Here is a 12092-nt window from a genome sequence, read left to right as displayed (position 1 = left end):
AAAGCAGGATCAGACTTCATACATCACTGGGTATTTTTCTTTCTCCTTCATTGTCTCTCTATCACAGGTCTCTATTTCTTCCTCTCATTCCCTCTTGGTCTGTTTGCCCGTCTGTCTATACCTCCATTAGGGTTGACTTGGTTCACTTAGCGATTAGCAACACATAATCGAACAATCGAAACAAATAGATCTAAAAGTTGGGCTTGGTTAGAGACTTAATTTATACTAAACGTAGGTTTAACAGTTGTATCTACCTGGTAACCCTGTGTCATCTTTCTAATATGTCATCCCTCCATCCCCCTCCCCCTCTGTCTCTCTTCTCTCCATAGAGCCTGGCTTGCAGTGTTGGCCCCGGGCCTCTGGTATCAGTAGTTCCTGAAAGCCCCTCCCTGGAGCTCATGGAGCAGGACTCCAAGGACTCAGCCCAGAGCCTCTCCACCTCCTCCGCTTCCCTGACCTCCCACAGCACAGAAATGGCCTGCCAACCAGAGTACAAGGTAATGAAAAGAGAAGTCAGTAGATAATAACGTCAGTGCATAAGGGAGTAAAGATTGAACAGAAAGAAAGCAGAAATGAGAGACAGTTACTGGTCTCCTTGTTTGTCCATCAGCAGAAACAGTATAGTTGGAGCAAAGCTGACTGTGTGTCCGTTAAAGCTTTGACGTCTGTAGCCCCAGTGGAAGACAGAAAGTTTAAACCTGGTCTCATGAGCCAGATGCATGATGTATTCTCAACCATACTACTGGAGCCCACACTCCCCTATAAGTGGGATATCTGTTAAGATCGAGTGACCATGCTGGTGTGTCAACGCACTGACTTGTCATGTAGTCACACAGATCTGGCAAAGACAAACCATTTCTTTACCTCTCCTAACCACCCCCTCCACTCCCCTGGCAGGACAACAAGGGTTTTGGCATTGGGGAGCTGGTGTGGGGGAAGATCAAGGGGTTCTCCTGGTGGCCGGGCATCGTTGTCACATGGCGTGCCACGGGCAAACGGCAGGCTTCACATGGCATGAGGTGGCTACAATGGTTTGGCGACGGCAAGTTCTCTGAGGTAAAGACTGAGGACATGTGTTAGAGGTTGACACAGGAGTGACATGTCTGGTCCTCTTAAGATTTTCCCATACTGTCGCTATCCGGCAAAAGATTTTCCCATACTGTATCTATCCGGCAAAAGATTTTCCCATACTGTCCCTATCAGGCAAAAGATTTTCCCATACTGTCCCTATGCGGCAAAGGATTTTCCCATACTGTCCCTATCCAGCAAAAGATTTTCCCATACTGTCCCTATCCGGCAAAAGATTTTCCACACTGTCCCTATCCGGCAAAATATTCTCCCATACTGTCCCTATCCGGCAAAATATTTTCCCATAATGTCCCTATCCGGCAAAAGATTTTCCACACTGTCCCTATCCGGCAAAATATTCTCCCATACTGTCCCTATCCGGCAAAATATTTTCCCATAATGTCCCTATCCGGCAAAAGATTTCCCCATAATGTCCCTATCCGGCAAAAGTTTTTCCCATACTGTCCCAATCTGGCAAAAGATTTTCCCATATTGTCCCTATCCGGCAAAATATTTTCTCATACTGTCCCTATCCGGCAAAAGATCTTTCCGTACTGTCCCTATCCGGCAAAAGATTTTCTCATACTGTCCCTATCCAGCAAAAGATTTTTCCATACTGTCCCTATCCGGCAAAAGATATTTCACTGTGGAGCTCCTGACCAGTCCTCACTTCCGTGCTATCCCTAGCAAAACAAAAATGTTTTGTGAATGTTTAAATGTTACTGAGATTACAGGAGGAATGTGCCTCTGTGTTTCCTGAAATGTTTTAAATAAAAGTACCAGTTACAGGTACCTAATTCAGCAATGCTGTAAGAGAAAAGGTTTAGTAACTGTATTTGTATGATTTTAACTTTTAGTTCTGTCATTTTAATTATATCAGTCTAGTGCCAATTTGGTGTCTTTTCTTATTGTTTTAACAAAAACAAAAAAAATAAAAGCCAATCTAGGAAACCAGTCAGTGACTCAAATCACTAACATACATTTAAAGTTCACAAGTTGGTCAGGTAAAACACTGCCAAGTACTACAATAATAACAGTAAACCAATGAAAACCTGTGTTCCATCTCTGCAATTCGCGTCTGCTTATCACGTTTACTGTTGAAAAAGAAGCAAACACGGCTGGTTCCAGATCAAAGGAGAGATTTCTGTCCAACAAACTTACTATCAAGTAAAATATATTTAATATTTGCAAATAATACATAATGAATATATGTAAAAAAGTTTATCTTTGACTGAAATGGCCATTCCTTTGGGATGCTGACCCGGTCCTGTCCCTAAACTTGATTCAAATTTGATGACTGTTCATGATGGAATCCCACATGACAGGCTAGACCCGCAAGAGTCCTGTTCCCATGTAAACCTCTAACAGGGATTAACAGGGTTACCACAGGGTTAAATATTACCCTCAAAACACCAGTCTCAATGTCAACAGTGAAAGGGTGACTCTGGAATGCTGGCATTTTAGGCACTTCTTCCTCTGTCCAGTGGCAGTGTTCTTTTGCTTATCTTATTCCTTTTTTTTCCATTTGCCAGTCTGAGATTTGGCTTTTCTTTGCAACTCTGCCTAGAAGGCCAACATCCCAGAGTCACCCTTTCACTGTTGACATTGAAACTGGTGTTCACTGTTGACATTGAGCTGCCAGTTGAGGACTTTATTTCTCAAACTAGACACTAATGTATTTGTCCTCTTGCTTAGTTGTGCGCTGGGGCCTCCCACTCCTCTTTCTATTCTGGTTAGAGACAGTTTGGGCTGTTCTGTGAAGGTAATAGTACGAAATATTCAGTTTCTGGGCAATTTCTTACATGGAATAGCATTTCTCAGGACAAGAATAGATTGACGAGATTCAAAAGAAAGTATTTTGTTTCTGGCCATTTTGAGGCTGTAATCAAATCCACAAATGCTGATGCTGAAGATACTCAACTAGTCTAAAGAAGGGCAGTTTTATTGCTTCTTTAATCAGCACAACAGTTTTCAGTGGTGGTAACATAATCACAAAAGGTTTTTCCAATGACCAATTAGACTTTTAAAATGATAAACTTCGATTAGCAAACATAGAACACTGGACTGATGGTTGCTGAAATATGGGCCTCCAGACACTTATGTAGATATTCTATTGAAAATCAGCTACAATAGTCATTTACAACATTAACAATGTCTACACTGTATTTCTGATCAAGTAGATGTTATTCTAATGGGCAAATAAATGTGCTTTTCTTTGAAAAGCTAGGACATTTCTAAGCGGCCCTTAATGTTTCAACAGTAATGTACATCTTAGCACAAATTTCCCACAAGGTTAAAAAAACAGAGTGGGAGATCTGATCCAGGATCACTTTTTTCTTTTAGATCATAATAATTACGATCACAATGAGACGTAAGGACCTGATCCTTGATCAGCATTACCCGATTACCACCTGCTGATTGACATCTTCTTGCTTCCACTCACGGTCCCATACCCAGGTGTCTGCCGATAAGCTGGACTCCATCGTCGCTTTTCCCAAGTTCTTCAACCAGGCCTCCTACACCAAGCTTGCTTCCTACCGTAGGGCTATCTTCCAAGCACTGGAGGTGAGGAGAGAGAGAAGGGGGAGGGTGCCAGTGCCTAGGTCTTGCATTTTAATGTTTGTGTTTGTTTGCATGTCAATAAATCCAATGGCATATGTGAGTGGGCTTGTGTGTATGTGACAGCTGCAAAGTCAACACAGTCCGCAGGTTTGTTACAAGTCTATGTCTCCTTGTATTTCTACCTGTATGTCTCCCTGTATGTCTGCATGTATGTCTCCCTGTATGTCTGCATGTATGTCTGCATGTATCTCCCTGTATGTCTCCCTTTGTCTGTGTGTCTCCCTGTATGTCTCCCTGTAGGTCTGTATGTCACCCTGTTTGTCTGCATGTGTTTGTTTGTATGTCTCCATCTGTCTGTATGTCTCCCTGTATGTCTGCATGTGTCTCCATGTATGTTTGTATGTCTCCCTGTGTGTCTACCTGTATGTCTACCTGCATGTCTCCCTGTATCTCTGCATGTGTCTCCATGTATGTTTGTATGTCTCCCTGTGTGTCTACCTGTATGTCTACCTGCATGTCTCCCTGTATCTCTGCATGTGTCTCCCTGTATGTCTCCCTGTATGTCTGTCTGTATGTCTCACTGTATGTCTGTATGTCTCCCTGTATGTCTGCCTGTATGTCTGCATGTTTCTCCCTGTCTATCTGAAAATCTCTGTGTCTGTCTGTATGTTTTTCTGTTTGTCTGTATGTCTGCCTGTATGTCTGTCTGTCTCCCTGGCCTGGATTGACATGTCATGCCTGTGCAGAGCTCTAGTGCAGCTGCCTATTAGCATAATTGTTTTTTTTTTATTAGTAATGGTTTCTCTTCAAATCCCTTTTCCACACCCACTATGCCACTCCTCTTTCTCCTACTCCTCTCTTTTTCTTCCCCCTGTCTATCCTTCCAATTCCTCTATTTCCTACCCTTTTTTCCTCACCTCAACTCCTCTCCCTCTCTAAGATGGCAAGTTTGCGGGCTGAGAAAACGTTCCCTCTATGTGAGTCAGAGGGGCCAGAGGACCAGATCAAACCCATGCTGGACTGGGCCAATGGGGGATTCCTGCCTAAGGGCCAGGAGGGCCTAAAACCCACAGAGAACCCTGGTGAGTCTCACAAACCAAACCAATACACAGTCCAACTGCTGTGCTGTTCCTAAATTCCATATTAATGGCAAATTTGTAATGTTTCTCCCCTGTGGTAGTGTTGTTTTTCACATTGAAAAATCCAATTAAGTGTTAAGTTGTCAAATACAGTACCTTCAGAAATGCTTCAGACACATTCTCCTTTTACATGTTTTGTTGTGTTATAAACTCAGTTTGTAATTGATTGACTGTACCCAATACCCAATAATGACAAAGTGAAAATTCATGTTTTTCAAAATGTGTTGTATGTACCTAAGTATTCAGACCCTTTATTCAGTACTTGGTAGAAATGGCAGCGGTCAATCAATCAAATTCAATCAAATGTATTTATAAAGCCCTTTTTACATCAGCAGTTGTCACTAAGAGCTTTTACAAAACACCTGGCCTTAAACCCCAAGGAGCAAACAACAGTAGTGTTGAATTTCAGTGGCTAGGAAAAAGAATGCCAAAATTTAGGATGAAACCTTGAGAGGACCCAGGCTCAGAGGGGTGACCAGTCCTCTTCTGGCTGTGCTGGGTGAACATATTAAGATTACAATTGTAATAATTAATAAATGCATGTGGGCTGAGTCCAGAGTCTATTTAAACTTAGTCCAGGTCGGAAACATGACCGGATGGACAAGGAAAGGGACAACACGGGGGAGGGGGAGGTGTCAGAACAGTGGCAGCTGAAATCGTCAGGTATCATCTTGATCTGAAACACAGCCAGGAGGACTTTGGACAGGGACAGCAATGGGTCTTTCAAGCCTGGTATTCCGCAGGTGTGGGCCAGGACCTCATGTCCTCCTAAGTTCAAAACAGGAGGAGACTGGAAAATTCAGAAAATGCATTCCTCATATCAACAAGGATTTATATTGGAGAAGGAGAACTTAGTGGAGAACAAAAACTGACCCTACTCCCCCAGCTCAATAATATAGCAGCGTAAGACCTTGGGACTGAGACAGAGGGGTCTGGCGACACTGTGGCCTTATCTGGGGGAGGACCCAAACAGGGCTCAACAGGCAAGAAATCCACCCACTTTGAAATAACAGCTTACAGTCTTCTTGGGTATGCCTCTACCTGCTTAGCACACCTGGTGTGACGGCTGCTCTGCTTGGCACTGCGGGTTCTCTTCCTCTCCGACGTTTCACCTCGCCGGTGTACTAACCGCCTGATGGAGCAGATGGCAGCAACGCACCTGTCTCATACACACACCTGTTTTGAGGTCGTTATTACAATGTCTATTTTAGTTCCTGGTTTTCACCTGCACCACACAGGTTATTGTGTCTATGTCTGCATGAGCATTTTCTATTAAGTCAAGAAACCTAATTCTTCTTGTCGGTGTTGTTTGGTTACTTTAGTTTTTGCCTCTCCTTTACGCCCTTGCTACCCTCACACCTGGATTTGGTTAGTTTCTCTGAATTCTTCCTTGTAGATCCTCTCCATCTCTCTCAGACTGGATTTGTAATATAGGTGAACTGGGATTTTCCTACAGATGTACAATGGTGTTTGAGTCTGGGCTTTGATTGGGCCACTCAAGGACATTTAAAGATTTTTCTGTTCCAGCATTTTCCTGGCTGTTTGCTTTGGGTGATTGTCTGAAAGATGAGTCTTTGCCCTCGTTTTAGGTCCTGTGTGTTCTAGATCAGGTTTTCTTGAAGGACCTCTCTGTACTTTGCTCTGCTCATCCTTTCCTCAACACTGACCACAGCCTGCTGCAGAGTAGCATCCCCATAGCATGACACTCCCACCACCATGATTCACTGTAGCAATTGTATTTGCCAGGAGATGAGTGGTACGTTGTTTTCGCTAGATGTGGGAAATCTGGCCTAATAGGTTGGTTTTCGTCTCATCAGACCAGATCATCTTTTTTCATGCTGCCATGTCATATGCTTTTTACTTGGGAGGTGCTATAAAGCCCTGATTGATGGAAGGCTGCAGAGTTGACTGTCCTTTTTGCACTTACATTCATCTCTGCCGAGAAACTTGGTAGCTGTGTTAGAGTGGCCAATGGGTTCTTAGTCTCCTTCCTGACCAAGGCCCTTCTCACCCATTTACTTAGTTTGGCCGGACAGCCAGCTCTAGGAAGAGTCTTCGGTTGTTCCGAACTTCCATTTGTCAATAATGGAGCCCACTGTGCTCCTGGGAATTTCAATGCTTCATCAGTTTTTTAGAACCTTCCCCAGATCTTTGTGTCCACATAATTCTATCTCAAAGGTCTTTGGAGAGTTCCTTGGACTTCATGGTTTGTTTTTTGCTCTGGCGTGCCCTGTGAAGTGTTGGACTTCATATAAACAAGTATGCATTTTCCTGCTGAAAGAGACCAATGCCATCAGGGAATACCGTTCCCACAAAAGGATGCACATGGTCTGCAACAATGCTTAGGTAGGTCAAAGGTCCAGTTCTGATGCTTACATGGTCATTGTAGGCACTCTGACTGGTCTTCAGCTATGCAGCCCCATACGCAACATACTGTGATGCGCTGTGTGTTCTGACACCTTTCTATCAGTACCAACATTAACTTTTTCAGCAATTTGAGCTATAGGAACTCGTCTGTTGGATTGGACCACATGGGCCAGCCTTCGCTTACCACATGCATCAACGAGGCTTGAACGCCCATGACCCTGTCGCCGGTTCACTGCTTTTCCTTGGACCACTTGTGATAGGTACTGACCACTGCAGACCTGGAACACCCCACAAGGGCTGACCCAGTCGTCTAGCCATCAGAATTTGGCCCTTGTCAAATTTGCTCAGATCCTTACACTTGCATATTTTTTTTTAACACATCAACTTTGGGGACAGAATGTTCACTTGCTACCTAATTTATCCCACCCACTGGTGCCATGATAACGAGATTATAATTGTTATTCACTTCACCTGTCAGTGGTCATAATGTTATGGCTGATTGGTGTATTTCCGTTCATTATTTTCAAAACATGTGCACTCACATGTCATTTTCTTTTCACTTTGTCATTATGGGCTATTGTGTGTGTGTAGGTAGCGCAATTAGCGCAGTAATGTCAGCAGCAAAACACACATTTCAATAAACAAACAATATATTTTGAATCTTGCAAATAAACAAATTAATCCCAATGTTACGTGTGGAAGGAGGGAGAGCCAGTCTCAGGAGGTTGCACAAACGCAGGTTTATTGTTGAACAAAACACTCACACAGTGTAAAACAAAAGGTACTGCACAATAATGCACAACCAGACAGTAGAGAGTCAAATCTTTTTGTGTTAAGCGTTATTTGTTTCATGTTAAAAGAAAATTAATGTATGAAAGTACATTGCAATTTGTTGGGACCAGAATATTATTTCATGTTAACCGATTTTTCATTTTATGCATTTCATGTTAAAGTTACAACTATTTTCCAAGCAACTTAGTACTTACAGCATTTAGGTGATTTTTTTAAAACTTGTTGTCCGACCGTGGTAGGCCAGTTTGAAATCACGTAACAAAATGCCTTTGTCTTATCTTCATTTAATTTAAAACGCTCCCACACAGTTGAGCTCTTGAGCATTTTGTGGCAACAACTGCTTGCATGCCAATATTAGACGGCCAAGGTGAACTAAAACATGACGTTGATGTGGCGCTCACAAAATGTATGGCCATATACCACAACATCCAGTTACCCTATGGCTACTATTAACTGGTTACTAACACACTTGCAACAGTAAAAAGTAATGTTACATAATTCCCATAGTATACACGCTCTTATAAACCGCATGGCTTGGATTCTGAATGGTGATTGGTTGATAGTCGGTTTTTGAGACCATATATATATATACATATATGGGTATGACATCACATCTCTTCTTACTGCTCTATTTATGTTGTTAATTTGTTCATTAGCACAATAAGGCACCTTGGGGTTTGTGGTATATTGGCTATAAACCCCACCCCTTGTGCCTTACTGCTTGTTTATAAGCCAGGTGGTTAGAATGTGTATTGGCTTATAGCCATGGTATATGAGACTGAATACCACAACTATGACATTCCGCGATGTGCTGTGACTAAGAACTGTGGTATATTGGCCATATACCATACCCCATTGTTCCTTTTTACTTACATACTTACATAATCACAGTCTATACTATTTTTACATCCTTTCTTCAAAATAAATTATTAGTTTCTTGTGTGTGTGTGTGTGTGTGTGTGTGTGTGTATGCGCACCTATGTCTGTGTGTTTGTTTGTTTGTGTGTGTGTGTGTGTGTGTATCCTCCAGACAGCAACCCGCTGAACCACCAGGTGTTGGATGTCAGCCTGCCAGAGTATTTCCCCACAGCCAGGAGGGCCCGCATCAGCCTGTGTAAGGCCAAAAGCAGCCCTGAGGAGGTTTACAGTCGAGGTCAGAAGGTTTTCCAGGCGGGGTTACATGGGGTCACCAGGGTCATGTTCATTAGGCACCAAAGTGAAGAACACACACTGAAACAGTTTCCAACATGTTGTGCATTAATGAATATCTGGAGTTTTCCATCTAAAACAAACAGTATTCTAATTAAGACTTCTTTATTGCTGTATTGTTTTTTGTATGTCTTTGAATATTGAACTGGATGTGTTTGTGCCTCACGGTGTGATTATTACATTAAAGACATTTTACATTTAATTGATTTAGCAGATGATATTCGGAATGTTTTCTAGTGAGTGTATGCATTTTCATACTCTTTTTGTACTTGTACCTTATCTAAATGAAACCCACAACCCGGGCATGGTCAGCATTATGCTCTACCGACTGGGCTACATTGGACTACAGTTATTGATTACAGGCCTGGGTGTATGTCTCCTCTCTACCCCTCAGAACAAATGGTGCATGACGTTTTGAAGAATAACAGAAGTATAGAAGGTATGTCCTCCTTTTAGTTTCAGATATTTCATAAAATATGTAGCCTTGAAACATGAACTGTGAAAAGTACTTTCGTTTGATGACTTCAGATGTCTCATCATTTTTTTCGAGCAGAGTTCTGCCTCTCGTGTGGGAAGACAAGAGTGGCAACGTTCCACCCACTTTTTGAAGGAGGCCTTTGCCAAGCATGCAAGGTAAGTAGCCTACTCTCAAGTCATGAATTGCTCAGTTTCATGAAATACCCCTATAGTATATTACACTTCCCCCTGATCTATCTCGCACCACTATCCTTGAAAATAATAGTTGATGAGTTATGCTGTCAACTCCAAGCCCTTCAATGTGTCAGAGTGTTTATTCACGTGTTTGTGCTGTTTTCTAGAAGACCAATGTTTTCAGCAGGCTAATAACTATTTTGTCAATAGAGCCTTAGTGTTAGACACGTCTGGACCTGACTCTATCTTGCGTAAGGGACTAGAGGCATCGATACTATTTGTTTCCAATAGACCGGTTTGTTGTATAGCAACAAAACCTACATGAGGCAAACTAAGGAGCAAAATAGTCTGGGTGTGCTTGGGCTGCTGACGACATAGACATTATATTATATTAAAATGGTATTTCAACGTCACATTTCTTACAGTTACATGCACTCCAATGTGCATTTACAAAGTAAAGTAAAAATGAAATATTTCAATGTAAACAGTAAATAAAATTGAATAAAAGCACTGTAACGGGTTGAGATGTGTGAGGAAAAAGACAGTTGTGTGCGTATGATGGAGAATGTATGTGTGTATGTGACTGAGAGTGGGAGTAGGGCATGTGAGAGGGTGTGGGAGCCTGGGGAGAGTATGTGTCAAGTCATCACGAAAGGATGTCATTTAACGAAAGGATATCATTTCGAGTTTTCCCATTGACTGACACAATGACTTGCCGGTCGATAAGTATTCCTGTAAATCACTGGTATGGCCTCGGAGTTGTGCAAATAAGAAAGTATTAGCAGTAGCTTAACCGAACATCAAACGTGATAGCAGGTGCCATGGGGGCGGGGCGAACAGAGCACCGTTGGCACTAGGTATAATGATAGTCAGCTTGTTATCATTAGTCAGATGTTAGTTGTGACAGAAATGCTCTGAAAATATGCACATTGCCTGGCCTTAAGCACTTTTGTGCATTTTCTTCTTGTGACAAAACTTTTTTTGCCTCGTACTACATCTGCGCCATTGCGGCCAGGGACCGGAATGGAGTGAGACATGACAGACCGTTTGCTACAGACAGTTGACAGCTTTGTTATTTGTGTCAGTTATTAAAGGCTTGTTGTCTGTCGCTTTTTACAGTTTGCAGACATACGCACACCTTGTTTGATCAGTTTCCCAAACAGACCACAAACAGTGGTGAAAAAATACCCAATTGTCATACTTGAGTAAAGATACTATAATACAAATCACTGAAGTGGAAATCTTCAAGTAAAACCATACCAAACAACGACTTAAATGGAATATCCACCGCAAGACCTTATTTGGTTGTCTTTCCGGTCTCCCTAGATAATGTGTTATAAGAGAAGGATTGGGAAGCATTGAAGACATAGTTACTCAGCACAGCAGTACTTTTTATTTTATTTTTACAATTGGGGACTTCATGTTTTGCAGCAATTATTTTGGCCTTTGTTTTTTGCTAATTGCTCGATTACACTAGTAGGTAGATATGATTGTCCTTGTTCAAAAGAGCCATTCGACTTGTCTCAACTATGTTCATATTGGCCATGACTTTGCAGGATAGTCACTTTGATAAGTTTTCTCTGGCTTTATAAAGAATAGCGTCTTAAGGTAGCCTTACTTGTCCAGTTTGAATCCTTTTAAAGTAGGCTTCAAACTGGGAGTGTTAGTAATTTTCTCCGGAGCTCACTAGTTAGTCTTCTTGAGATTGCGAAACAATGGCTGCTTAGATGATTCAATTTCAATTTCAATTTATTAATGGATAGCCTCTTGAGATGCAGCATCTCATTTTCAAGAGGGTTCCTAATTATAAGAGTCCTGAAACCATAATGCATTCTGGATATTTTAGTTTGCTTACACCCAGGATATGTAGATCACGTTTCCATCAGCGAAATGCATAAACATTTGCATTTACATCACATAAGGAAATTCAAAATTTTAATTGACATACAATATGTTGACATAGGTAAATAAAGCACAAGTGAAATATCCCTTTAAGTAGTACTTGCTATGTAATTTACTTTACACCACTGCCTGAGATGAAACAAGTGTTTAAAGTAACTGTCGTTTGGAAAACAAACTTTAAAAGATGCAATTCTTAACTGATACCCTGGTAACGTTATTGGATACACCAATATTTCACACCAGAATATAGAATACATTTGGCAGAGAAACTCTTCAGAAGTTAAACTCAACAGAATTTCTACACCTATACCTGACGGAGGTATAACTTCAAAACAAATGTGAAGGGTGTTAGTTAACTCTTTGTTTGGGCCATCTAGATATGGTTGTTTTGTAAAAGCACCT

The 12092-nt window shown here is 41.7% G+C and overlaps 1 protein-coding gene across 6 annotated transcripts in view; it reads left to right on the top strand.

Annotated features, from left to right (window-relative positions):
* Positions 1–12092, top strand: part of dnmt3bb.1 (DNA (cytosine-5-)-methyltransferase 3 beta, duplicate b.1) — a 49379-nt gene that overhangs the window by 30023 nt on the left and 7264 nt on the right. For all 6 annotated transcript variants that reach the window (XM_020052120.2, XM_020052122.2, XM_010875724.3 and 3 more), the window contains exons 6-12: positions 330–497; positions 898–1056; positions 3526–3633; positions 4571–4712; positions 8959–9081; positions 9532–9576; positions 9691–9770. In XM_020052120.2, coding sequence (XP_019907679.1) covers positions 330–497; positions 898–1056; positions 3526–3633; positions 4571–4712; positions 8959–9081; positions 9532–9576; positions 9691–9770 — 825 coding nt within the window. The remainder of the gene's footprint in view (positions 1–329; positions 498–897; positions 1057–3525; positions 3634–4570; positions 4713–8958; positions 9082–9531; positions 9577–9690; positions 9771–12092) is intronic.

Source organism: Esox lucius, chromosome 12 (genome assembly GCF_011004845.1).
Source record: "Esox lucius isolate fEsoLuc1 chromosome 12, fEsoLuc1.pri, whole genome shotgun sequence".
Classification (NCBI taxonomy): Eukaryota; Metazoa; Chordata; class Actinopteri; order Esociformes; family Esocidae; genus Esox; species Esox lucius.
The sequence above is the reverse complement of the archived record's forward strand: the minus strand, read 5'-3'. Positions and strand labels throughout refer to the sequence as shown.